Here is a 27,259-nt window from a genome sequence, read left to right on the forward strand (position 1 = left end):
ATTTATCATAAATCTGTAATTAATTAATATCTTGTAAAAAAAATTGCGGGCTCGGATCTATAATAGAATCAAAGAGAGTTCTCATTTCTTCATTACAACAATTTCTTTCTCAAAATAAAGGTGAAAAAATTTCTGAACAAAGTAAAAAATAATTGAGAGATTTTTTTACCATCTTCAGAAACTACGCTGAATAAAAGCATTTAGAAATGTAAGAACGAATCAGGAATAACAAATTCTTCAATATGTAATTAAGTCCTTTTTACAATTTTCAAGATATAGCGGCTTAGATTAAATTATTACTAATATTTCTAGTATACATATAAATAACGTAATATTGAAAAAAGAAACATTTATACTCATCCGAAACATCTTTGCGTAGTTGAAAATTTTTAGATGCATTTTATGTCATTTCTAAGTAGTTAAGTATATCACATCGTCTATTATTCATTATTGCTATCTTTACAAGGAACTTTAAAACCCGTCATCCAGGAAATTGATTTTTACTTATGGGAGAAATTTAATTCTTCTTTCTTAATTCATATTTTTCTTATTTTTTAGTTAGAAATATTTCTTAAAGAAAAGCAAAAGTGTATATTTTAATTTAACATATGAAAATTAATTTTTTGCCCTATTAAAAATCTGTTTCCTGATCCTCAAATGAATGAAAATTAAAAAAAAGTATTTAAAGCTGCAGTAACTCCTTCTTCAGAATTTCTCTTGTTATATATAACTTTTAAAATCATCTCTAAAGCCTATACATATTCTAGAACTATAAAATTTCATCTTTGTAGTTTTTAATCTAAAACATGTGTATGTCTAGTAAATGTTGTCATTTCGTTAATATTCGCTTCTACGATCCAACATTAAAAAGTTTCTGCCAACAAAATCCGATAAATATTTTTGTTTTCGAACGAACGAAAGCTAAATATACAATTACATTATCAAGTGGAGAAAATTTGTTTAACGATCCGAAGAGGTAACCTGAAGCTCTAAACGCTAACACAAATAAATTGTATATGCTCATTAAAACTTAGTTTGCAATTAAAACTAATACGTCACGTGTCGAATATTCTCTTTCCAACATTGTAACATTTAAGAGATAATCGCCAACAAACGGCGTACACGTTCTCGTAAAAGATATAATGTGGCACTTGGACAGATTTAACGGCAAATTATTGGAAATCGACAAAGATAAAATTTCATTGAGATCATTCTGGATAACTCTAAAAACTTTGACATCTTCAGCAAAAAAGTCAAATAAAAGATTTAATGCCTTCAGCAATATAAGAATTAAAAATGACGGATATCCTAAGGAAGATTTCCCCGGTTAGAATGGCAAACTGATTCCAGATTAATCGAAATTAATGCGGTCAGAAAACTTAATCCGAAAAGAGTCTGTATTGTTGCGCACTAATTTCATACCTAGATCTAGACATCGTGTAAGAGGTTTTAAAAAAGTTTTTAGAAAACATTTAAAGTTAATTGACTCATGGCGAAAGGTCATTTTAAAATTGAGAGGGCAATAAAAAAGAAGAGTTTTTTAACTTATCTGCGCGATCATTTTCAGAGATTAGAAAAATCTTTAAAATTGATGTAAACACCCTTATATAAATATATATACATATATATACCCGGCTGAAAAAACTTGTACAAGAAAATGTACATGAAACCTGCACAAAAAATATGTACAAGAACATGTACATTTTCTTGTACAGGATCTTGTACAAGTTCTGGTACAAGAACATGTCTCAATTCCGGATGCTGAACTTGTTCAAGGACATTACTTGAACATGTACAAGAAAATATACAAGTTCATTAATGAACATGTACAAGAATTTGTGCATTTTCTTGTACAAGTTTTTTCAGCCGGGTAGCTTTACCTATATATATAGGCATAATAAGGTATAATAATACCTACGTTTTACTCGAAATGCTAAGGAACTTTACGAATTACTTGATTTATTGCTCAAGCAGACATTCACTTTCCTGACATTTTAGAAGGCAGGATATTTTTTAAGAAATAGTTTCTAAGGGTGTAAAAATAAAGTGAGATATTTCGTATTAAATATTACTAAATTGATTGGTCCAGGACTATTAATTTTCTAAATTTACATGTATTTATCTCTCGCCCTATCTTTCTCTTGCTTTAAAAATTCTGTTACGATAATATTGTCAAAATTACACTGTTAGAAACAATTGAAGATTATAAAATAATATCTTGTTGAATATTTCCAACTGGTTTTTATATTTCTTAAAAACGTCTTTCTTTTTTGGCTCATATTGAAACAAAAATAAACTGATTCCTAAATGGAAAACTTAACTACTGACGGAAACAGATGGGCGAGATCAGAAGCAGTAAAGTAAAAACTTTACTGCTTCTGATCTCGCCTCTAACTCCCCTTACCACAGCTCAACAAGCTGGCGCAACTTGCAGAAACGAAATATTCGGGAGTTCCAGTAGTGTAGTTTGTGTACTGCCACAGCTAACAAAGTTAACGTCTAGCTGTGACAAATAAACTTGTTCCTGGTTGGGAAACCTAACCTAAAAAAAGGATAGCAACTACTTATAATGAGTTACCGACCGAGTATTCTGTTATGTACTTTTCTGTATAATTCCATGAAATTTAAAATTCCAACAGTTAATAACGAGATGTAATTGTCATTATTTGAATGTAATTGGACATTTCTGAAACGAGAAATTCATTTTTTATGAATGAAACTTTAACACCGTTTGACTACATAGAGTGCATAAAAAGACTCATTTCTTTTTATTAATCTGTGTACTAGGAAAACGTTCTCTCAGAAGTTTTAACAAAATTTTCCTACTTTTTAATAAGGTGCTTCTGTCCCCTGATGAACTGAATTAAACTATACCATGTGAGAGCATGCAGAAAAAATAACTATTATAATACGTTACAAAAAACTATTATATCTTCTTCGAGACTACAAAATACTCATCCTTATTAGAATATAATTTATTCCACAATAAATTATTGATGAAAACACTCTTTTGAAATTCGAATCTCTCAAGCGGATCTGATTATAGAGTAGGAGAACTAAATTGTTATCTATACGAACTTTTGCTTTACCTAAATCCTGATTGAGATTTCGGAATGAGATAATTTTCTGTTGTCCATGCTATATAATTCGGCTATTCAATATTTGTGTAAATATTTTCGCCATGCAATTCATTAAGGTTATAAAGGCCTGTAATTTTATAGGATATAATTTTTTAATTGAACCATTTTATGTTTTAATAATTACTTTCTTATTAACCCAGTTATCATTAACAAAAGTGTAGAGTAAATTATAAATTATTAACAAATCTAAACCTGCTTAAGGAGTTTAAGTATTTGTAATAAAGAATTTATGGTTCTTAAAACTACGTGAAACGTACGCTTGTTATAAATACAGATCCTGTGCACATAAATTAGCTAGGATAATTTACAAGAAAGACTAGTTCAAATAAATTACTAGCATATCTTGTAAAATTTATTAGCATTCAAGTTAATTTTGCATTTCATTTTTCTTCTTGTAGGTATTTACATATATTGTATTTATAAATCACATACATATATTTTAATAAAGTTGCATAAATTTATTTAATTCTTAATAGAAAAGAAAAATTCTGCGCTAATAAATATCGGTCTACTGTTAAAACTGGATATGAAATACTTTCATCGCTATATAATTATTGTAAACTAATTAATTTCACTTGAACTTAATAATTTTCTGCTCTCTCAAAATTTTGTATAATTAAATAATTATCAGAAAATTAATAAGTAAAATATAGTCATTGATGAATTTTAGTGTAATTTTCATTAACATAATATTTAATTTTATTACTAACAGGTTACAATCTATATGAATTTCTCTTCTAACAGTACAGCTAACGAAAATATTGTAATCGTCACTGTCATTGCTTTATGAACTTTCTGTGATAATTATTAACAATCAGCAATCGCAATTTGGAAAGAGAGAGACTGACAAAAAGTACTAGCGAAGTGGTGGATTAAAAACATAATAATGAACGACGATGATAATTTATAGCTTGACTAGGTATTAAAAAATTAAATCGTGACGTGATTCTAATAATATATGAAAATTGAAATACAAAAAAGCTAAATAAAATTTTAACAAAATAATGAAGCAAGTAACGCGTGAATTGTGGTCCGTGTCTTGCTGAAATATATATAGGTGATAATAAAATTGTTCTCTAGTTTGTTAATGCCAATCTGTTGAGTATATATATACATATATATATAAATATTGCGCCTTGTGTATTATACATATTGTACGCAGAATATAAATTTGAACATTACTCGTTTTCATAAAAATTAAGCGCATTGTTATTTTGTATGGTGCCATACGGTTTTTTCTAAAAGACGCATCGTAACGAGATGATATGATGATTAATAATAAAGATTTGAATGACTCAAATACATGTCTATTTATTTTAATAATACCCATTCCATTATAATTTTAGAAATCATTTCAATTTTCAAGACAATCGCATTGATTCGCAAATAAAAATTTCACCTTCGGTTTGAAATAGATTGATTCGAAATGATATACAGTATAGTTTATTATTATAATTAGTATAGTTCAACATGCTTCTATAGTTCGGAAATTCTTTTGTCAGCAAAACAATAATGTTCATTCATTTTTTCCAATTTGAGGTCCAAAAGTGATATCGTCGCTTCCCTCGTGCCTTTATTGAATCCCGAGGCATCGAAATTTTCAGCTTGATCGTGAGTTGGAAACAAACGCTTAAATTTCATGTTTTTGTAGATAATACAATACAATACATACATAATAATTTTCTTTGGGCTAAAAAAATCATCTTGTTGATGTTAGAATTTTAAAGAGTAACAATACAAATATTTCTTTATTTTGTATCTTTAATTTATAGATCGGGATTTATCTTTCTCACTAAAATTACCGATTTTATTTATGCAAGATAGCAAATTTAATTGACTGATTGTGATTGACATGCAAGAATGCCGAATTGGTGTTAAACTTGCGGTCAAATTATCCAACTTTGGCGCCACTTCTTGTTGACTTTGGCGATTGGAAGATTTTGGATTTGTCAGCATTTCCAGATAAAAATCAATATACAATATTGATGCCAATTTTCTTGGAATACTTCTTTAATTACTTTTTCCTCTTTTTCCATTTTCAAAACTTGTTCACAGAAAATGTTTTTCCATTTGACAGGGCCAGAATTTTTCTTCTAAAGCTTCCACTTAACATATTATATTTAGATAATGTTTCTCTGGTTAAACCTAATTTCAATTAAAAATGTTTTAAAATTAATATCATTGAAATTAAAATCCTTTTTCATGTAATCAACTTAAAAATAAATCTTTTGAAGAATTATATAAGGTTAAGAATACCTATAGAAGATTTACTGTATTAATTATGGAAGGACAATCGAGATCGATTTTTTCATTGAAAATTCATTAAATGGTTTTTTTCTTCTTTTAAAAATGCAATCGATAATTCCAATCTAAACCATTGAGTCAAAAACCTTTATCTTCCACCTTTGTTCTATGTTCAGTATAGCTTCCCAACTTTTTTCTTTTTATTTGGAGCACTTAATAAAAAGAGAAAAAACTTTTATAGATTATCCTCTTCGCTCAAAGACTTTTAATTCAATTTCTTTAATACCGTACTAAAATCAGAAAAATGTTATTTATCAATTTCAGTGATATTATTATACTCATTGTTTCTAATAAATTTTTCTTTGAGTGATTTCTTAATAAAGTACTCTATTTATTAAAGTATTTACATTTGAATTACGCTTTATTAGAATTTTTTATTTAATTATTGCTGAAATAGAAAATATTTCCTGGCAAGAATTTTTATTATTTTCTAATACTTTGATAAAGAAAAAATTTCTTTTTATTTATTCCTGCTCGATAATATAATCAGATTTCGAATGAAACAACTCAACTTAAAATTACATCGTTCATAGACAAATGGTCGAAAATTTGATAAGAGTTAACCAAGAGGTCTAATCTTATAGGAGTCAATGATGCGGGGTCGAATATAAGCGAGAATCATTGATCCAACGTGAATTTTATAGTGGGGAAAAATATGCTCCGAAATGTCAAAGAGATAGTGGAGTGATAAATTTTATGGATATAAATGACTTTTGCATAGAGAATGTATAGTTAATTGGTAATATATCGCCGCGTTAGAGGAGAAGTTGCAAAGATTGAAAAGAAGAATGAATAAATAGTCAGCTAATAAGAGAGAACATGCTTTTTCATTTTAAAACAGCGAATTAAGCCTTTAATTTCACACCCGGGGCAATAAAAAGCCATTCATTTACTGTGAATACAGAGCAACGCAAAAAGTTCTTTACGAGTTTCGAGGGAAAAAAGGAAAATAAAAATTGAAATATTTTAGTAACTCTACCAAAAAAGACATTTTTATGGTTATACATATATAATTTAAAAATTTATTCATCCAATAAATTAATGCCAACAATATTTATTTTTAATAATTATTTCTAAATATTTTCGAAAAGTAACCAGCTCCCTCACTGAGTACTCATTTATTATTCAACAAATGTTATTCCTGCATTGCGTACATTGTAGTCAGGTAGAGGTATTAATTTACCGTGCTATTTGAAGATATTATAACATTCTATTTATCAAAAGTTCATATTTGGGTGAAAAGGTCATTATATACCTATCTGCGGCGCGTGCATATAATTGCCAAACAGACGAATTGATTAAAGTCACATTATGGCGTTACAATACGTGTGACGCTAATTACACTAAAATTTAGTTTAATTACATTTGAAAAACGTTTCATTTTTAAATATTCTATAAACATATTTTAAACATTATATTTAAGAATAATAAACGCTAGTGACATCTAACCATCAACGAAGTAAGTAATTTAAAATCTATAGAATCAATATAAAATACATTTATTCGAATTCAATTTAGAAGTTTAAATTTATCATCATTATTTTTTATTATTATTTATCATTTAAAACTTCTGTTCTCTAAAAATTGTATTCATGAAATTTTAGTAACGGTTTCTTCCATATCAGAATAAGGTATACACGTATACAGGTTGCAACAGGAGATAAGGGTTGCTATTTTTGAAGCATTTTTCGTATACGAATGCATGTATTTTTATCGTATACGAAAAATTGAACTTTCAAGAAAAGTAACCAAATTATTGGAAGTATGTAGTAATACAAACTCCCCGTGGGATGGCTCTTGTCTACCACATCATCTTTTAATCGTTATTCTTCTTATTTATTTTGACTTCATTTTATAAATGTTTATTACTTCAAATAATATTTATTAAGATAATTGAAAATTATATCAAAAGTATATAATTATGTATTGATCAGCCCTATGCGTGAGTGTGAGAGAGTGCTCATTAGATGTCACATAAGAGTGTTCTTTTCGCGCTTATAGACTGATGATTACTATATATATATTTCATGTCGTTCAAAAAGAATTCATTTTTGCCTTGAATAAACAATAGAAATTGACATATCATAATCCGTACAACCACACACATGCACATTAAAAACAAACATGGGATGAAATTAATAAATTTTTCGAACAATAACAATGTTAAAAATTGATCACCGTTTTGCAGATATACGAAATTCTTCAGATGCTCGATCAATCGTCCAATCAAATCTTCAACAGTAGTCCAAATAACTTGCTAAAATCTTCACTGCAGATCCGTCAGATACAATTCGTATTCGTGATTACAAAAGCGATGACAATTGTCGTGTCAGACCACACATGATAAAATATGGATTCTTTAAACAGAAATCAAATCACATTAAAGTATTGCACTTCGCATGACAATAATTTTCCGACTTTCCATAACTGTATTTAATTGAAATTTTGCCCCAAACGGGCGTTGTTCGCTGTTCAGAATTCAGAAGACGGGGGTTACTTGATCACTGATTTCAACTGAATTTTTCAAGACAATCGTACCTCACAACCTAACAAAAATTGTAATCAGAATTTCGTTGAAATTTCAATGGAAATTAATATTGGAATTGAGATGGAATCTATCCAGAGAGCTATTCCAGGAAATCCCTTTTAAGAGGATATTCCGGTAGAATTAACTTTTAAATATTAAATGTATTTTATAATACTCATTCTAGAAAAACGTTACAAGATTTAAAATATAATATTTTTAAATAGATATTCAAGGAAGCTTTCCCTGAAATTGCATTAAAGGTTTCCTCGATATTATTTGATGTCCTGATGGGGTGGTTCCCATGTGGCTTAAGAGAATTATATTAAAATTTCGTTCATCAGTTGATTGTATATGGTACTTCGGTTATTTTCGTCTGCGTTCGTCGAACCCGGGTTCGATTTTTATCCCTTCCAAACTTACGTACGAAATGTTCTTCGCAATATTGGATTTCCGAAATATGTAACTTCACAGCACATTTCCTTAAGTACAGTTTGACAGAAGTTGGCGCTTTTAAGTTTTAAAGTTTTCACTGTCAATGTCAAGAAAGCTTTGTCTAAGCATACAAATATTCGCCTGTACTGGAAAATTTCGGACGATACCATTTGCGTTGAAAAAGAGGATACGTTCTGTTTAGGTTGAAAAGAATAAGCAGGACACATCTAAAGAAACTTTTCCAAAAGTTTCATTTGAAGAACTGATAATCAATCAATCATCAATGTATTATTATATAAATTATGTGAATAACATTTTTATTGCGTTTTGAAACGTTAAAATTTTAATGAAAATATGTTTTGAGATGCCGACTAACTCAGCAATTTCCTGGTTGTTTGAAATAAAAGAAACATTTTTATATTAAAAATAATGCTACGTAAGGAGTAATGAAGAGACAAAAATTTATTTTTACAGTAGTGAAGCTGTGTAAAGGGTGTATGAAAGAAAGCCGGTAATTTTAAAGCGCCGGCGCTCGCGTTTGCGTCTCTCATGCTTTCTCTCCTCGTTTCCAATATTACCTATATTGGTTGACAGAACTTCCACTTTGTGGAATTTCACATCAGTACGCTTAGAGGCCTTTTCAAGTAACGCTTCATATATATGACTTTCTTTGGTGTGTAGGCTTTCAAATCTATTACGAATACAAATGAACTTAAAAAAATAATATAAGATTTTTATTCAAGAATTTAAAATAAAGTCTTTTTTACAAAAATGACAATTGTTTTTTCTTTGTTATTATTGTATATCCGACAATGAAAAAGCTTAACTCCTTCGAAGGGCGGATGAGATCTTATACAATTTTCTCATTTGTAAACGAAAGACAGAAGGAAATCAGTGATGCGTGAAATAAGATCGTATGTGAAAGTGTAAAATTTTCGTATTAAGTGTTAGATTTTTCCAAAGCAAAAATGAAATCTTGTTTTAAACATAATTTTTAAGAAGATTACTTACTTTATTATCTAAGTAAATAAAAAAATTACTCAAATGACATTATGTATGATAAAAATAGAATTCTATTAATATGATGATATCTTGTTGACTATGAAATGGTTTACATTTTTAAAATTATATGCTGTGAATTACACATTCAAGGTGAAGTAGATGAGATTATCTACTGTGGGAGACACTTTGGAGGTTTTAATTATTTAGTTGATGAGTGATGAGGAATTGTACAAAGGTATCTTTAGATCAAGATTTTCATAAACATCACGATTATTATGAAAGAATAGAATGAGTATGAAGCAGATTTGGTGGTTAGAAAGAAGAAATTTAAAAAAATGAAGAGCGTCCTGTTGACTTTAAGTATACTTTTTGCAAGTAAGATTTCTTTTGATAATAAAATAGCATTTAACTCTTATTAAATTAATTACAAATTTATTAATATTGCCAATACTAGTCTATATTTAGTTTTCAAAAAGGCCAATAATTGAATTTTTCTTTTAATAAAAAAGTATTCTATTGATGCTAAATGGTATTTAGAAGAAGAAAGAAATGAACAAAACTTATAAGAGTCATTTTAAAATACTTATCGTAATTTAATTTATATACTTTCAAATAGATCCACTGTTTACCGTTGTACTTTTAAAGTAATTCTATACCTTAGTTCCCACAAGAGGAGTTCTTAATTAGATTATTCCAAACTTTAAATTTCACAATAAAACTTAATATTTTTATTCTGTTGGATAAATGGAAAAGAACTTTTTCGACAGTGCAAATTAATTAACCACACAGAATAAAAAATTTCTTCAACATTTTCTAAAGTTGATTCCCAATCTCCGATACTTTCATACGAAAAGCTTAGGGAATGTTTGTTTAATTTTAGAGGCATTCCATAGAATCGGCAACTTTTGAATTAGATTTTGTCAAAACTTGGGAATTTTATTGTATATGAAAATTGTAGGTAAAATATTAAATTTAAATAATCTTTTTTAAATTTAAATTACAATTTTATCAAAAATACATTAAACATAGGAAAATAGGAGTATATTTTCCATTGTTTAATGAATTTTTAATAAATTAATAATATTTAAGAGTAATCAATTTTCATTTGAAAAGAAATCAAGATCGAGGTTGTCAGCTTCAATAGTAGAATGTCCCATTTAGCAAAACTTATGGTTTTATTTTCCAAGAAATTCTCATGTAATTATTTAGAGTACTTTGCTTGGAAATATTTTTTGAAAAAATTTAAAACTACAGTCCAAAACTTATACACTTAAATATTTTACAAACAATCCTTTGTACATTACTATAGTAAATCATTGATAACTACCAGAAAGTTAACAAAGGAAAGAAAAAAAGGGGGGATTCATGAAAGTTAATTAACTTCTTGTTAACTTATTAGAAAAGAGGGTGGTATCTGGGTTAAATAATTGAGAAGAACTCACCAAAATTCCGGACCTCGTCTTCTTGAAAAACGTGCTAACTAATTTTCACTTAGTCAGCACGAGATGCAGGCACGTGGCTAAGAGTTGCCAATGAACGGCATAAAATGTTGCACCTCTCTCTCTCATTGGTAGAAAAAAGTGCTCTTATTTAAAATACTTTATTATAAAAAATAATTAAGAAAACAAACAATTTATTGTTTTTATGTTTAATTATAATGTTTTTAATCAAAATTAATTTTTATGCATTATTTTCAAAATAATTCTTAAGTTTAAATAATTTTAAAAGTCTTAACAAAGCAATTATGTGATTATTTATTATGGTCTAAATTCGCAAAAGTAGATGACGATATCCTAGAGATATCAGAAACGCGCCACGGAATTTCGCAAATTAGCAAAATTCTACATAATTTGAAGGAAAAGATATACAATTTATAGCAGGTGGATATGATTTAAAATAGAAGATTTTTAATACTTATTTCTATTTAAATGAATAATGTTATAATATATTGAGTTACGGCTCATCAAAGCACTCGTTTGACGTCCGCGGCCGATGTTTGCAGTTTGTTGTTTGACAAACATACATTGGAGTGTGTACGAGGGCGGAGAGGGAGTTCAGAGGGTTTATTCCCCTTTAAGAGCTCCAGAGGCAGAGCCGCGTTCAGGAAAAAGTAAAAAAAATTTGCTCACAAGATATTTAAGTAATAAATAATAAAAAAATGTATGATTATAGGATTATCAAAGGCTTGTTATTGAAAAGAAAATAATCAGGTTGTGTAAAACAATTTTAAAAAATCAAGATTAATAATGATTAATGAGACAGAACATTTAGATTAACATCATCAATTCTCATGGGATTTGTCTCATGAGCTTCCATATAAAATTCTATGTAAGATCCCGTATGAGAAAACATGTATGATCATATACATATGTGATCCCATGTGAGAATTTACAATAGGGAGAAGATTCAAAAACCGTCTGTTATTGCTTTTAATTTTACAAAGCTATAAACTGATTGTGTAACAGTTGACAAATGAATTTTTTTCTCGACTACAAGCAACTACTGCTTCATTGTCTCCTTTATAATCCGTATTAAACTCACTGGAAATGCAAGATGAATCTATTTTCTCAATTTTACGAAGATCATCAAGAAGAAGATTATTATTATTATTATTATTATCATTATCATTACAAGAATTTAAATTTATATAATTATTTGCAGATGGTTCCACCCCTTTTGACAACATAGTAATTTACAGGATGTGCAAATGTATTGTCCTAAGTCACAACGTTTTTATGCTTTCTATGAAAGACTTCTTGGGAACTAAACGTTTTTCTCCACCCAAGCATAATTGGGTCACTTTAAAGGGTTGCTGCAAACTTTTTTTGGCGTAATTATTTTATGAAATAAAACTCTGAATTACACAGCACTAAAAGAATTTCACAGAAAGATTTAGGTATTCAAAGAGATATTTCTAACTCTAAAGTGAAAGTTAATTAATCTGGAAGAAAATTTTTGAATTTTTTCATATATACGTACTACACCCATGCATTGTATTTAAGGGTGTCATTAAGAGGTCGAGCCCTCTAACTAAAATTTAAAAATTAATTACTTGAAAACAAGAAAATATTTAATTTTGAAAATTTTAGCCTTCGAGTGAAAGAACAACATTTTAAAAAGAAATTATTAAAATCTATTAGTTAATGTGAGATAAAATTTTGATATACCCTACCGATACAGAATAACTAGAAACACATTTACGGCTCATTGGTTTCAGTAAGCCTTCAGCGAACTTATATTTATTGCCACTCAGGTCAATTCGGTGGTATAGTTCTTTTAAATTAAGTACCTAAATACTTTTAGTTTCAAAAGGATTCTAAATCCATAATTGAATTGTTCTATTCATCTGAGTTTAAAAATTATGGGTTATTAAAAAAGAAATTCAGTTATGTAATAAACTTTTTTATTTTAATAATCAATTTAATCAATGGTCTGACTTACATTAATTGTCGCAGGATTTGCTCGATGCTGGAGCAACAACGGCGACTTGCAGAGAGAGCAGAAACTTGACTTTTCAAGTCAAAATCCATATTTTGATATATCTGCTTCTCAAAATGTAACGGCATTAGTTGGCAAAACTACTCAATTGAACTGTCGTGTTCGTAATTTAGAAGACCGTACAGTAAGTATTAATAATTTAAATTAGTTTTAGAAATTTATAAAAAAAGCTAGCGTACAATATTTATCGACGACAAATGACAATCAATTAATCCTTTTGTAGGTTTCATGGATAAGGCACAGAGATATACATCTGCTGACAGTAGGAATCGATACCTATACGTCAGATCAGAGATTCGTGGCTTCAAATTACCCTCGAACAGAAGATTGGACCCTTCAAATTAAATATCCTCAACCTCGAGATTCCGGAACTTACGAATGTCAGGTTTCTACAACACCACCTATAGGACACTCAATGCATCTGGCGGTTGTCGGTAGATCTTCTTTTATGTCGCCCGCTCCGCTTTTATTTTCATGAAAACACATCATATATTAAATGTTGAATAATTGTTTTTTAGAACCGATTACTACAATCGTAGGAAGCCCAGAAATGTACATAAATAAAGGTAGCACCATGAATCTAACTTGCGTAGTCAGGCATAGTCCAGAACCACCCTCTTCTATTTTCTGGACACACAATCACGAGGTATCTTTAGAAAATAATTAAATTCTATTGAAATTAATAGTTATTGATTTTACATTTTTCCGTACATGAAACCAGTTTCCAGATATGATTTTTGAAGATAATGTCTTCTCTTGTTCACATCCTCTAGGAGATCAATTACGATAGTCCAAGGGGTGGTGTGTCGGTAATCACGGAAAAGGGTGAAATTACCACCTCATACCTTCTAATTCAACGAGCACAATCAACGGACAGTGGTGAATATACCTGTCATCCTAGCAACGCCAACAGACAAACGATTTCTGTTCATGTTCTGAATGGTGCGTATGATTGGTTTCCATTTCACTATCTTTTTTCAGGAATCTTCACAAAATCAACACAAAATCAAAAGTCAACTTTGTTTAGTTTTGCCTGAATCAAGTCTAATTCATAATCAACTTAGTTTTGATTCCGTTTAGTGAACGAAACGAATAAACCTTCCATAACCACTCGACTACAAATTCTCAACAGAAATTAGAGTTTTGAAACTGCCGTCATAAACAACTTGACATTGTATTTAACCCAGACAAAGAACCTTAATTAAAATGAAAACTCATGATTTTTAAGAAAAAAGGAGTATTGACGACGTATTTTATTTTTCAGGGGAGCACCCAGCAGCAATGCAGCATGGAGGTCAACTTAAGTTGGGGAATCGTCCCTTTGTGATGTTCCTCGCATCATTACTGGCCTTCTTCATTTATGATCACTGAATAAACAGACGAAGATGTGAGATTTTTGACAGTATGACATTTCATTGATGTCGATTATAATTGTATGTATAATGTTATGCAAGCTCAAATACTTAGACCTTCTTATATAACAGACAACACAATTTCTTCATGTACAAAAATAAAAACTCTTCTGAACAGAGAACAAAAATAAATATTACTTGGTCTTAGATAAAAGATTCTTATAGTTGAATTAAAAAGCTTATCTTTATTTTAATTTACAACCTAATGTTTCCATCATTTTTGCAATAATGATACCAATATTGCTTCAAATTTGTGTGCAGTTGGGGAATTTTTCAATTCTTTTCATTTTCATGATAGCACAAATCATGTTGCTTAATCTGCTTTGACACCTCCATCCTTGTCACATATTTTACGAGTGTCGATAATTGTGAATTTTCTACAAACCAGGGAAGAGGAAAACCTCGGAAAACCGAAAAGAATTTATTATTTAAATTTTATCTATAACAAACTTAAAGCAAGAAAAAGCATACTCAAAATGGCTAAAAAATTTTGTATATGTTTATTTATTAAAGTATTAATACATACAACAAAATACTCAAAACTAAAATTACAGAAATCTTATTTATAATTTATTATAATATGTATACCAGTATATAGTATACCTGTGTGGCAGGTTTCTACTAGTTTGTAAAATCACTAGATTTTATCCAGACTGGTTCTTTATACATGTATATCTAAACCAATGGATGAAATTCTGACGCACAGATGTACAATTTTTTTGTAAACCTATAAATCACTTTCTCATTACTAGAGGCATTCTTTACTTTTTCGTCGTTATTCAAAAAATAATTCTAAAAACTAAAATTCTGCAAATTAATAAACAGAATATAAAAATAAAAAAAGAAACAATTTTTGAAAAAGACGATTGTAAACTAATAGTGAGAAAAACGCACAATAATAAGATAAAATAAAGTAAAATACAGTTTGGACGGTAAAAATTACAACAAATACTGTTTTACGCTGATATCGAATTGCCTTACAAAATCTAAAGATACAAAAGTGTCGTTTACACAAATGTTTCAAAAAATAAATTTATGGTAGGGCCAAAATATTTATTATAATTAAATCAGTTTTATTCAATATTATTTTGAAGCATTTCCAAATTTTCTTTAGGAATTTATATTAAAATACATTTTTGTTTTTTGTTTTAGCCCATTCTTATTTTAAATATACCTTTCTTATATAATTACAAGTTTGGCATACCTATATGTATAAGATAAATATCGATATCAGCTTTTTAAAGAATTTAAATTAAATAGATAAATTTTTATTAATTATACCAGAAGCGACTACTAGTTACACTTATATCGAACAAACATTTTATTTTGTTCTAAATTTAAAGAAAGTAACGTCATCATTGTTTAAAATTTTAATTAAGTCTTCATTAGGGATTTTTAAAAAGATAAGTTACAGTTACAAAATATGTCGTACGTATATAAATCACATATCCCATATTGCACTATTCAAATTTGATATGATATAAAAATATTTTTTAAAAACTTGTGTTTTTATGTAAATTTAAGTGTCTAAACTATCACTAATCTTTTTACTTTTTTGTCTTTTCTTCTTGGCAAATTATTTTTAAATATAAAACTGTTACAGATTAATGCAAATGTTCTTGTGATTTATGAACGTTGGCAACATTTCTATTTTGTACTTTTACTAATATAACTGACATGATTTTAAAAAGTAAATAATTTTTTAATTCTAAACTTTCCACTACTTAAAAAAATTAAATGTATACTTTATAAAAAAAACTTTTTAATACCCGTTGTAGAATGCACAACTTCAGAGACTATTTGGTTGATTGGTAATTCGCTGTAAAATTATTACTTGAATGAAATGCGATTCTTTTGGAATCGATTATGAGCGAACGACTCCATTATTAAAATAAATTAAATTATATAATGTGCATTGTACATTTTATACAATTTATACACGAAATAGTAGATATAATGAGAGCTGACTGTAAAGGCAATGTTAAAAAATTATAATATTGACTTGAATTGTTACTGTCATGTATTTATTATTTCTGATTGGAAAGTTTGGAAAAATGAATATTTACTTTTTCCGTTGTCTACTAATATTAATGATTAAAAAAAATAATATAAACTGTAAATTTCCATTTGACACAGGAAAAATAGTAAGATCACCTATCCAAATTTAGAAAAAATCACAAATTAAATTTATGTTTCCTTATTTAGTGGGATCATATTTAATCTCTTCGTGAGTATAGAATAAAAAAATCTAATATATATTACTTAGCAAACTTTGAACGTCCTTTGACAAATAAAATTTACAATAGAAAAAGTTGACTCTAATAAAATTTTAAAATAAGTCTTGGACTAAATGTAAATAAGAAAAATTAGTTTAGTATCTTTCGAAAAAAAATTTGAATCCGACTTAAATTACAAGTTATAAAAAGTATGCCAGTTTGACAATGAAGATGAATTACCTTAGAAAATATTTGTATAAAAATCTTTACAAAATTTAATTTATCCATGGACCAGCATTTTCCTTTTTACATAGGTTTCATTTAATTTAAATGAACCATTCTTTCTTCTTTTGCACTTGATGACCAGTTGTAGAATGAACAACTGCAGAATCTGGATCTAAAGCTATTTCTGCGCCTTTATCTTCCTGTGTTAGATATTCACCTTTATGTTGTGACATGTATCTTGCAATTAGTGCACCCATTATGGCCAAAAGAATAAAGAGCAATGCCAAAACACTACCTAAAACAGCAGTGTCAGTTTCATTGTATGCAGCTCTGACTTTGTCTTCATCAACATTTGGAGGTGGACGTGTTTCGATAATATCAGGTGGATGAGTAATTGGTTCAACTCCACAAAAATCTTCAGGAAGTGCACCAGGAATTGATCTAACATTTGATGGACCATTTTCTTGGAATAATAGTTTTAATGGATATATATCGTCAAATTCAACTCTCGATATACAACCAACAAAACCTTCAGTCATTGATTCATTTCTTCCAATATACATATATTGAATATTATTAAATTGACCATCAGCTGAATCTTTAATAGGGAAATTAAATTCTGATGTCTTGTGACTGTCAACTTGAATCACCAAAGTAGATCCTGCATTTTTTCTGCTAATTCGAACATCGTGATATTGTCCTAGGTCAAAACGTTTTACAGGATATATCACTTCTCGTCTTTCAAAGCCAAAATCAAATACCACTCGAAGATGTCCACTGTTTGATACCATAATAGTCATATATTCACCAGAAATATTTGAAAACAGTCCTAAAAGAAATCCTTTTGCATTTGTAGTGGTGAATCCTATCCTAATTTTTTCGGATATTGTTGATCGCCAACTACCCATGAAATCGTATTTAATTAATTGATTTTGTCTTAAGTTAACGCCAATTTCTGAAAAAGAAAATTAATAATTTTAGATTCACTAATTTTATTTTATTTGCCAATAATTATTCTATTTAAAAAAAAACTCACCGTCAGCACAAATTGGTCCTTTGAAAGCAGTCCAACGACAATCACAAGTATATCTATCGTATCTCTCGTGACATGTTCCGTTATTTAAACAAGGATTGCTTTCACATCTTCCAACACAGCCTTCACTCACTCCATACAATCCTCGTCTTGCGTAACTTCTCAAGTCCTGAAGTTGTCCATTTAATAATAACGCTCGAATGCAACCAACATAGCCATCTCTGTAATCTTCGTTAGCGCCTACAATTAGGTCAGAAGTTAAATGAAGTGCCCGAACTGGACCCTCGGGTTCTTTTACTTCGCTTTTCAATGCGCCATCAAGAACAATTCTTGCCTCTTTACGATTGCGTTCAACGGAAACTGTATGCCAACGATCATCGGCTAATCTGTAGGATGTTTGTACCGAAACAGTTAAAGGACCTCCACCAGCTTGATATTGGAAAAGAATTTGATTTCCTCCATTGATTGATATTTTTATATAATCAGATGGACCCTTACTAAATATCATTACTGCATTTTCAATTGTTGTTTTAAATTCAAAATAAATGTCACCACTGTGACTCATATCGAATGTTGGTAAATTAATGGTTGAATCAGTAATGCGGAAAGTTACTACGTTTATAAATAAATCTGTAACAATTTCATTTAATTAGTTTCAAATTAAGTAACTATTATGTACAATTAAAAAAAAAAATAAATAAATACATACCATCACCCTCGCATATTAATGGTCCCAAGGTATAACGCCCTTCCTTTTCATCAAGAGCTGTACCTGTATCACCGAATCGTAATTGTTTTACGGGTAAATGCTCTTTTTCTATAATATCGCCGCCGTCCTCCAGCCAACCTTCGAAACCAGCATCACAGTTACACCATTTATTAGGATCTGCACAAGTTCCATATACTCCACATTCACATTTACGCGATCCAGGTAGAGCACCACCCCAGTAGTCCATTTTTTGATTACGTCTACTAACCCACCAAGAGTTAGGTCTAAAAGGTTCATTTTGTGATACTGAAAAAAATCAACGAGTTTTGTAATTTGACATCTTAATACAACTGAGAATTCTGAATAAGAAATAGAAGACTTGAAAATATTGTTGAAACATTCTTCCATTCTTTGATTTTATAGTAAGAACATGTTTCAAATTCTTTGACTTTAATAATGTATAGGTTACTTACTTGGTGTATTGAAAAGACGAGAATGTTTGCAAGCATAATTAATTTTCTGTCTGCAAGTTGTAGATACATTTAACAAAGCTTCAATCTGATCAAGATCCGCATCATAATTTACATCTTGTATAAAAGAACCAGCTTCTTCATATGCATCTACTGGAGTAGGCTGTTCATTGCTATGATGTAAGACAGTGACAGTTCGTCCATCTGCATAAAATTCACACGTAACTGGGAATGGACGTAGAGGACCACTTCCATCAACATCGATTTTAATGTCCGCTCGTTGATTAACGGAATTGGTATTTTTATATGCTTCACAAGACAAGGGATTCATTGCTGTAAATTTTACAATGATTAAAAATTGTATAAACACAATGACTAGATATTGAGTTGAAATTCTAATTTTAACTTACACGTATGGCATACAGCACCGGAATAACCAGTGTTGTCACAATCACAAAGAAATTCTTCAGATGTTTGGTGACAAATTCCAGAATGCTTACAAGGATTTGGATTACAACGATCCACCATTTGACAGCCGTCAATAACTATATCATTTTTGCAACAATATTCTTCTTCTTTCCAGTCAGTTGGCAATTTGTAATTTCCATCTATACTGATAACTCGCATACAACCAACAAATCCTCGATGATTTATCATATTTGAAATTTTACCTTCCATACCACCGATAAAATAAATACCGCCTGTTGATATTTCCAAAAGACGCGTTGTTCTCATAGTTCGACCGTCAACAGTTAAAATAACAGAATTTTTAGTAATAGTCAATATTACCTGATGCCATTTACCGTCATTGAAAGTTTCATCAAAATTATCCAAAATTGCTTTTGGATAATTATGGGTCTGAATATCTATTTTCAATTTACCTTCTTCAATGTACATCTGCAACAATAATGTATTATAAAATTTAACATTAAGTATTGAATATTAATATTGATTGCAATATTCCATGTTAATTACCTTAACAAATCCTGGAGAAGTGAATCGATGATACAAAATCACTCCTTCTTCATCATAAGTTCTAAACGAAAGGGAAACATTAAGAGATGACGCACCTTCATATCCCTTCAACTTTGCGTAAGAACCAGAAGTTAAGAAAGTTATTGGAATTATAGGTGGTTCTGGACAACTGTAAAGAGAATTTATTCTCTGGTATCGCATGTAATCTCCATATTCTTCTGCTTTCTTGACTTCGCTGATTATATTCGTTGTATTAAAGTAAAAGTTTTCTATACACCCTGTGAAGTTTTGTGTAACAACAATGCCCTCTTGCATATTAGGAACGCCTCCAATGTAAAACTAAAATATGACGTTAGATTCTTTTAACTTTTATTAAATTTAGTATGAAAAGTAAAAACTGTGATGCAATATTTAACGAAACATTTACATTCATAAGATTTAAAAAATGAAACTTACTACTCGATTTAAGTCTAATCTGTGAAACTCTCCTTTTATTTTACCCTCTATTAACACCCTGTCTACTGAAAAAGCAATGTTTCTTCGATTTCTAGCAATTATAACATCGTGCCACATATTATCATCTAAAAGGCTTCCCACTGACAAACTTGTCATTATTCCTGAGCCAAGATCAATATTTAGTAACATTCTATTGTCACGCAATTGTAATGCTATAAAATCTCCTTGTGTTCCTCGAGAATATACCATTACTCCATCAGCATTATTAGTCTTAAATCGAAAACGAATTGAATGTCCATCAGTTTCAATAGGTTCTCGCATTAAATCCAATCGTAACATAGAAGAACTATTGAATGATAGTACATCAGATACTGTAAAAAATTAAAGTAGCATTACCTCTATACTCTTAATAATTATTATCATATTCACCAGGTTTAATGACACAAATTCAAATGTAATACAGAAATTGGTGTTAATTGGTTGCCTTACCATATTCACATCCATAGAGTTCAACTCTAAGTGATATTCTGTCTCTCCATCTTGTAGGATTTATTCTAATCCACTGTGCGATTATTGGAACTTGAAATTTATTTAATCTAATTGTATCTCCGTTGACATTACCTTTAAACATCTAAAAATAAAATTACAAATGCTTTTAGTAAATAGAATTTCATTACAAAATAAAAAACTAAGTACTCGTTTTAAATATGAAAATTTATACCTACATAAGAATAGTATATTATGCAACAAGGAAAGAAAGTGATAGAAACACAAAAGTCAATAATCATTTTCCTCCCGAATGCATATACTATTTTTCTAATAAAATGCATTTAAATAAAAAAGGAATCCCATATCCCCTTGACTTACCAAAGGAAAAAATTAATACTTCCACATTACTACTTGTATTTTATCGAATTTTTCAAATGTATTTGGTAAAACATGTCTTCTTTATTTAAGGATCAATTACCAGGAAATGTGGAGAGCCGAAGCCACCAATTAAGTGGATCAAAAGTATGTTACTTGACAGAGGCTCATAAGAAGAGAACCCAGAAAATTTTCATCCTATAGGCCTATTATACACACAGTTGTGCAGATAATTTCCTGATTATTACAAGAGAGTTCTTGATAGAGACGCTCTTTGAAATAATAGAAATGCCAATCTAATCCTAAATTAAGGAAACCAGTATTTTATGGATTAGAAATTTCTTTTTCTGATTCGGTTAAGTATCTGGGAGTAATTTTAGATAAGAAGCTGCATTTCGTATTCTAATATACAGCAATTTCTTCACTGCCTTTCGGATTGCAGAAGGGCAATATGGGGGCTGAAACCAAGTATGATTTATTGACTAAACCAGATGATTCTTAAACCCAGATTTCTGCATACGGTCCAAAGGAGAAGACGAAACTAGATCAAAGGTAATGATCAATGGTTTTTAGAGAGATCACAGGAACATTGGTTTTTATCTTAACAAAGGAACTTACGGATCACGACTTTCAAAATAGGTGGACAGGTTTCATTAGTTTGGGGTCAGGCATAAATTACATTCAGTGAAACTAAGTATTTGATTTGGACATTTAATTTAGTATTAACTATTTATATTACAAGAGACCATTTAAACAGAGCAGCCTGGGGTCAAGTATTCGTTGAGATCCTAGACTTTTGGAGAAGGACAGGACGTTTTTCGAAATAACACAGCACAGGGGTGACAACTCCCGTAATTGGTCATCACTTTATACGGAATGCAATAATTATATTAATAATAATAGTGTTAGTATTGTGTGTGAAATAATATAAATTAATTTCATATGCGAAGTGAATTACAAATAAATTATGAAGCGTGTCCGCTAATTATTAATGTACCGTAAACTGGAGTAACTCTAGAATTTGTTCAGTTTTAGTTTTCTTAATATTATAATTAATTATTTTGCGGATTCAACTGGTACCAGTCGTTGTTTTAAGTTTTGTTAAGTTGTTTGTTTAATGAAATTTTTAAGAAACTTTCTACTTACAGTATAGAAGATTTACAAATGTTATTCTAGGATTACCCAAGTTTACAGTACTTAATAATATTAATTAAATCAGTAGAAAGTTAATAAGAGAAATAATAGAAACCTAGATGAAAATATTAGTAAACTAAAAAAACATGCAAAATTTTAAATCCTGCACACGGTTGATTAATATTTAAAAATACTTTTAGAAAAAATTTTAAATCAACTTTTAATTGAATATTGTATAAAAGAATACATTATAAATTAGTCAAGTCACTTTTTTAGTGGACCAGTTAAAAAATTCTGACTCATTATAAAGTATAATTTCTTTAAATTGTTGTATTTCTGCCTCAAATATAATTGACATCATAAATATCTTTTATATTTTTTCAATACCTCATCTACGCCGTCTTGGCTTTCATAACTGATCCACGCTTGACCGTCATCAGAATACTGGACAATGTATTCCGTGACATATTCATTAGTATGTGCACGACCTCGAGTTGATATGCTGCGAATTTCAAATCGACCTCCAAGATCCATTGTAATGTGCTGATCATAACTGCTAACTTCTGGTGACCACGCAGATTCCCCTGCAAAGCCCAACCCCAAGACCAGCGTAAAAGTTAAGAAAGGTGATAAGCAAAGCAGATAAAAGTCAGAAATGGTTTCAGTTAACAAATGAATATCTTATTCTATTTATATACATTTTCATAGTACAACACAGTCTAATTTCTAAAAGCTTCCATAAGATACCAACACATGCTTTTATGCATCTATTAATTAATTTTTTCATGTCAATTGGCCTGCATTAAGCAAATTCAAATAAAGAATTATCATGTTCCCATGCAAACAGTGACAACAAGAATATAGAGAAGACCTAACTTACCTTTATGTTGCCATCTGTTTCTTTATAAGACACGTAATCGCGACCATTAGTACCATAACTGATACCATATTCCATGACAAACTCGTTCTGATGTGCTCGACCTTGGGTCGCAATTGAAGTGATATTCATAGTTTGACCCAGGTCAATAATAAGGTACTGATCAAAATCTGAACTGCGAGCTGTCCATGCGAATCCGCCTACGCCACAACAATACTTACAAAAATACTCATGCAAGCGAAATAACTAAACTCATACATATAATAAATAACAATTAAGAGAGAATACTTATTTACAATCTCAATATTTTACTTTCATTATTTTTTTTAAAGAAATTACTTTATTAATACATTGGAGTTTCGTTTACAGAATGCAAAAAAACACTAACTTGACGTGTCAACAGATAGTTGTAATTTTATTTCCAGTTTTATTTCAGTACAAACAATATACAAAAAATATAATTTATTTTCATGGTCTTTCTTTTTTAGCAAAGTATTGTGAACAATATTTCTGATCTTCTTCTATAAGAGGAATAGCATTTTCTATCAATTTTTCAATATTAAGTTCTTCAAATAATAAATCTGTTAGATTTTCAACTACATTAGTGTTCTGAATTGCTACAGCAACACAATGATCAGAATTTAATAAAGATTCCTCGAAAATCCAATTTTGTTTAACATTATTAATATATAAACTTGTATCGCTGACTACACAGTTTTCATTTAATTTACTGCAAGTTCTAAATTCGATTTTTTCTAGATCAATCACGATACCCACACCTAGTGCTTTAACATAACTTTCCTTCAACGCCCAATGTCTACAGAACATTGAAATTTGCCCTAACTCTGAAGTACATGCATCTCCTCCTTTAATTTCATTCCATTCTAGTGGTGAAAAATTTTTATCCATCAATCGAAAGAATTCTGATAATCGCTTACCACCAGTGTATTCAAGTTTCATAACATCAATACCTAATTTTACATTTCTAGTTTCTCCTGCAAGTACAGTAAAATTTCCCTGATGAGAAACATTAAATGATATTAATTTATTTGTATTTTCATAAATAGGTTTGTTATGTTTGTCTCTCCTGAGAAAAATTTCATTATATGGAACGCAAGCATATTCACTGACAAATTTTCGTATCATTAATCTACCAATAAGAGATGCTCTAACATCTTTTCTGAATACAAATTTCCCTAATCTTTCTTTTTCATCAACTTGAACATATGACATTATCCGCGTAAATTCTTTTTCCGTTGGGTGCCAATTTGCCCAATTAAAGGCCCACCTAACACTAATCATTTTTATTATTTAAATAATTCTTTTGCGCTGTGTAAGTTATTGATTCTTAAAATGCAATCTGCTTTGTACGTTGATCACTCAGGTAAACTTGGCAAGTTCCTAGCATCCACCTGCAGCAAACAGACAGGTGTCTTTACTATTAATTTAAAATTAAAACCTAAAAATAGTCCACAACGACTTTAGGTGAAATATAATGGAATGATCCATAAAATCAGGTTTTATTCCTCCTTCTAGCATTACGGGATTTATGTACGTCTTCTATATTCGTCGCCAGATATTCGATTTAACAATAACGGTCACTAGGATAAAATATTGAACTGTCTATTTAGATTCTGTTATTTCATAATTTTAGAACAACTGCTGTATGGCACGTAATAAATTAAGGGTGATGTTTTGTTTGAGGAACACCCGAATGCATAAAGATTATTAATTTCTTTCATAAATGTACTCCAGTGTAATAAACAAGTTTTATCGTATAGTCTTAAATCATTCAACATAATATTATCAAATGAAAATAAATTATCCTGATTCATTTGTTGTTAAATTAGTTTTTACAGGTGTTTAAAATTAAAAATATTTTATAATTTAAAATTATATGAAAGTAAAATATTGAAAATCATTAGCAACCCTACATACATACATACATACATAGAGGAAAATTTATTTGTTAAAAAAAATTGAGCAAAAGTAAAGAAAGAACATGAGGAGATTTTTATAAAATTTAAATAATTTCAATTTCATAATAAGAATTGCCGTAAATTTTAGTGACTGTGAGGGCATAATATGCTCAAGATAAAGTAAAATAGTCCTTACAGCTTTAGTTTCTTTGACCCAATTCATTAGTTTTAAATAAATGAAAACAGAATTGATTTTTATTTTCATTCGTTACCTATAGACCCGAAACAAAGATCACATTACGCTTCAATTTTCAGGTTTACTTTATAATTAAATCTAAATTAAATTCGAAATACTATTTTTCGGTTATTGATTGCAAATTTCAAGACCGTTGGGTATCAAGTTTTTATCGAATTAATATAATAATTTTAAATCAAAGTGAATTTGAACTTCCGTAAAGGTCCGTTCGCACATGTATGTAAATATTAAAGTTCTTTTCTTATTTTAAACTACTTACGAATTAATAAAAAATTGTTTGAATGAAAAATTATGAAAATAAACAAAACGAATTATATATATATATAAACAAAATACAAGCTTGCATGCCAACATGTGCTCTTTTATAAATAAGTGCACATAATAACAAACTTTAAATACGGATAATTGAAGAGATTTTTATAATAATCATTCTTGCTAGAAATTTTTGACGCACCTGAATAGATATTAATTAATACAAAAATAATATAATGAAAAGGATTAATTAACTTGTAGAAAATAATATATTCAGCAAATACTAAAAAGTTTAGTCATTTTAAAAATTTTTATGTTTGCAATTATATAATTTCAACTTAATAAACGAATCTCAATAATGGGATTTAAATGTAAATTCATTCTTTACAATAATATCTAGCATTTATAAAAATATTTATAAATTAAATTTAACTATATAAATTATTATTTTAATATTTGCTTTTTTAGACCTTCTCATTATATATTTATTATTTTATTATTAAAACAAAGTAATAAACATTATATTTACCATTGAGTCTAGCATTGTTTGGTCCACGTTCAGATAAAGATGTGGTTGCTGACAAATGAGCATTTTCGAGCAAAGGAAAATTGCATTCTTCATCTGCAATAAAATAAAGTAAAATTGGAAAAAACATTTAAATCAAAGCAATTTTTTTTCAACCTAAATAACTTGAATAATTGATACTTGATGTGGAAAATAAAAAGGAAAATTACTCATATATTAAGTTAATAATATATTCTTTAATACATTTAAAGTAATATATTTATTTCATCAATACATAATTGTAATTTCTAATTGAAAAAAGATGTTTAATTTTTACAAAGAATACAAAGATAAATTAGAATAACATCAAAATAAAAATGTAACACATATACAAAACTACGTTATATATTAATTTTTAAATAAAAAAAATTCTATATTTGGATCTTATTAAATACAAATAAACAAAAATTATCGTCAATAATTATTAGTTGAATTAAAAGCATTTATTTCTTAACTAATAACTATTTTACTGAATAATTAAACTTATGCTTATGTCTGATTGCGTGTAATGGGCTTGGTCAAGGAAGACTTAGTATATTTTTTAATAAAACCATATAATAAAAGTTATTTCTACATGCATTGAATAGTAATATATTTTTCTACTTACAAGATTGAATAATTGGACTTATAACCACTAAAAAGAGAAGCACAAAATATTTTTGATCGTTCATCATAACATCGTTTTTTTTCAAGTGGATAATAACAAATTTTTTCAAAGTATATAAAAACCCTATCAAATTGAATTGTGATTCACAAGAGACATTAAATAACTGTGACTCAACCAACCAGCCAGGAAAACAATCGGGTCACTCCCAACAGATTTAGTGCCATCTGGAGCCAATTGTTAAGAACTTGTAGTGGGAGAATGGTTACGTTTTCTTTAAAATGTTGTTTCTAAAATTTGTCACTACGAGCGTAACAATCGAAAAGTACATGCAACATGTGACTGTACCCTAAGAGTTTCACATTTCGGATATTGTACTTTGTGCGCAG

At 29.1% G+C, this 27,259-nt stretch overlaps 3 protein-coding genes across 5 annotated transcripts; 1 reads left to right on the top strand and 2 right to left on the bottom strand.

Moving 5' to 3' along the window:
- Positions 1-9,000: 9,000 nt before the first annotated feature.
- Positions 9,001-16,053, top strand: LOC127290809 (cell adhesion molecule DSCAML1-like). Its single transcript, XM_051319619.1, has 6 exons — positions 9,001-9,780; positions 12,861-13,027; positions 13,127-13,337; positions 13,422-13,549; positions 13,677-13,845; positions 14,168-16,053. Exons 1-6 carry the CDS (start codon positions 9,741-9,743, stop codon positions 14,272-14,274), a joined length of 822 nt encoding a protein of 273 aa, XP_051175576.1. The 5' UTR covers positions 9,001-9,740; the 3' UTR covers positions 14,275-16,053.
- LOC127290807 (neurexin-4) lies at positions 14,797-27,063 on the bottom strand. 3 transcript variants are annotated; one of them, XM_051319615.1, is made up of 11 exons: positions 26,874-27,063; positions 26,231-26,323; positions 22,785-22,981; positions 20,889-21,030; positions 20,400-20,770; positions 19,944-20,282; positions 19,379-19,865; positions 18,972-19,301; positions 18,499-18,804; positions 17,793-18,419; positions 14,797-17,711 (listed from the first exon to the last, which is right to left on the bottom strand). In XM_051319615.1, exons 1-11 carry the CDS (start codon positions 26,938-26,940, stop codon positions 16,858-16,860), a joined length of 3,813 nt encoding a protein of 1,270 aa, XP_051175572.1. In that variant the 5' UTR covers positions 26,941-27,063; the 3' UTR covers positions 14,797-16,857. The 3 variants fall into 3 exon arrangements, with proteins under 3 accessions (XP_051175572.1, XP_051175571.1, XP_051175573.1); XM_051319614.1 differs by lacking the exon at positions 22,785-22,981 and adding an exon at positions 23,278-23,474; XM_051319616.1 differs by lacking the exons at positions 26,231-26,323; positions 26,874-27,063 and adding an exon at positions 23,278-23,410.
- LOC127290808 (L-aminoadipate-semialdehyde dehydrogenase-phosphopantetheinyl transferase) lies at positions 23,663-26,928 on the bottom strand. The gene is made up of 3 exons (XM_051319617.1): positions 26,874-26,928; positions 26,231-26,323; positions 23,663-24,686 (listed from the first exon to the last, which is right to left on the bottom strand). Exon 3 carries the CDS (start codon positions 24,574-24,576, stop codon positions 23,743-23,745), a length of 834 nt encoding a protein of 277 aa, XP_051175574.1. The 5' UTR covers positions 24,577-24,686; positions 26,231-26,323; positions 26,874-26,928; the 3' UTR covers positions 23,663-23,742.
- Positions 27,064-27,259: the final 196 nt, after the last annotated feature.

The sequence above is a fragment of the Leptopilina boulardi genome, unplaced genomic scaffold, assembly GCF_019393585.1.
Source record: "Leptopilina boulardi isolate dan_hultmark-lab unplaced genomic scaffold, ZJU_Lbou_2.1 LbouV2_80, whole genome shotgun sequence".
Lineage (NCBI taxonomy): Eukaryota > Metazoa > Arthropoda > Insecta > Hymenoptera > Figitidae > Leptopilina > Leptopilina boulardi.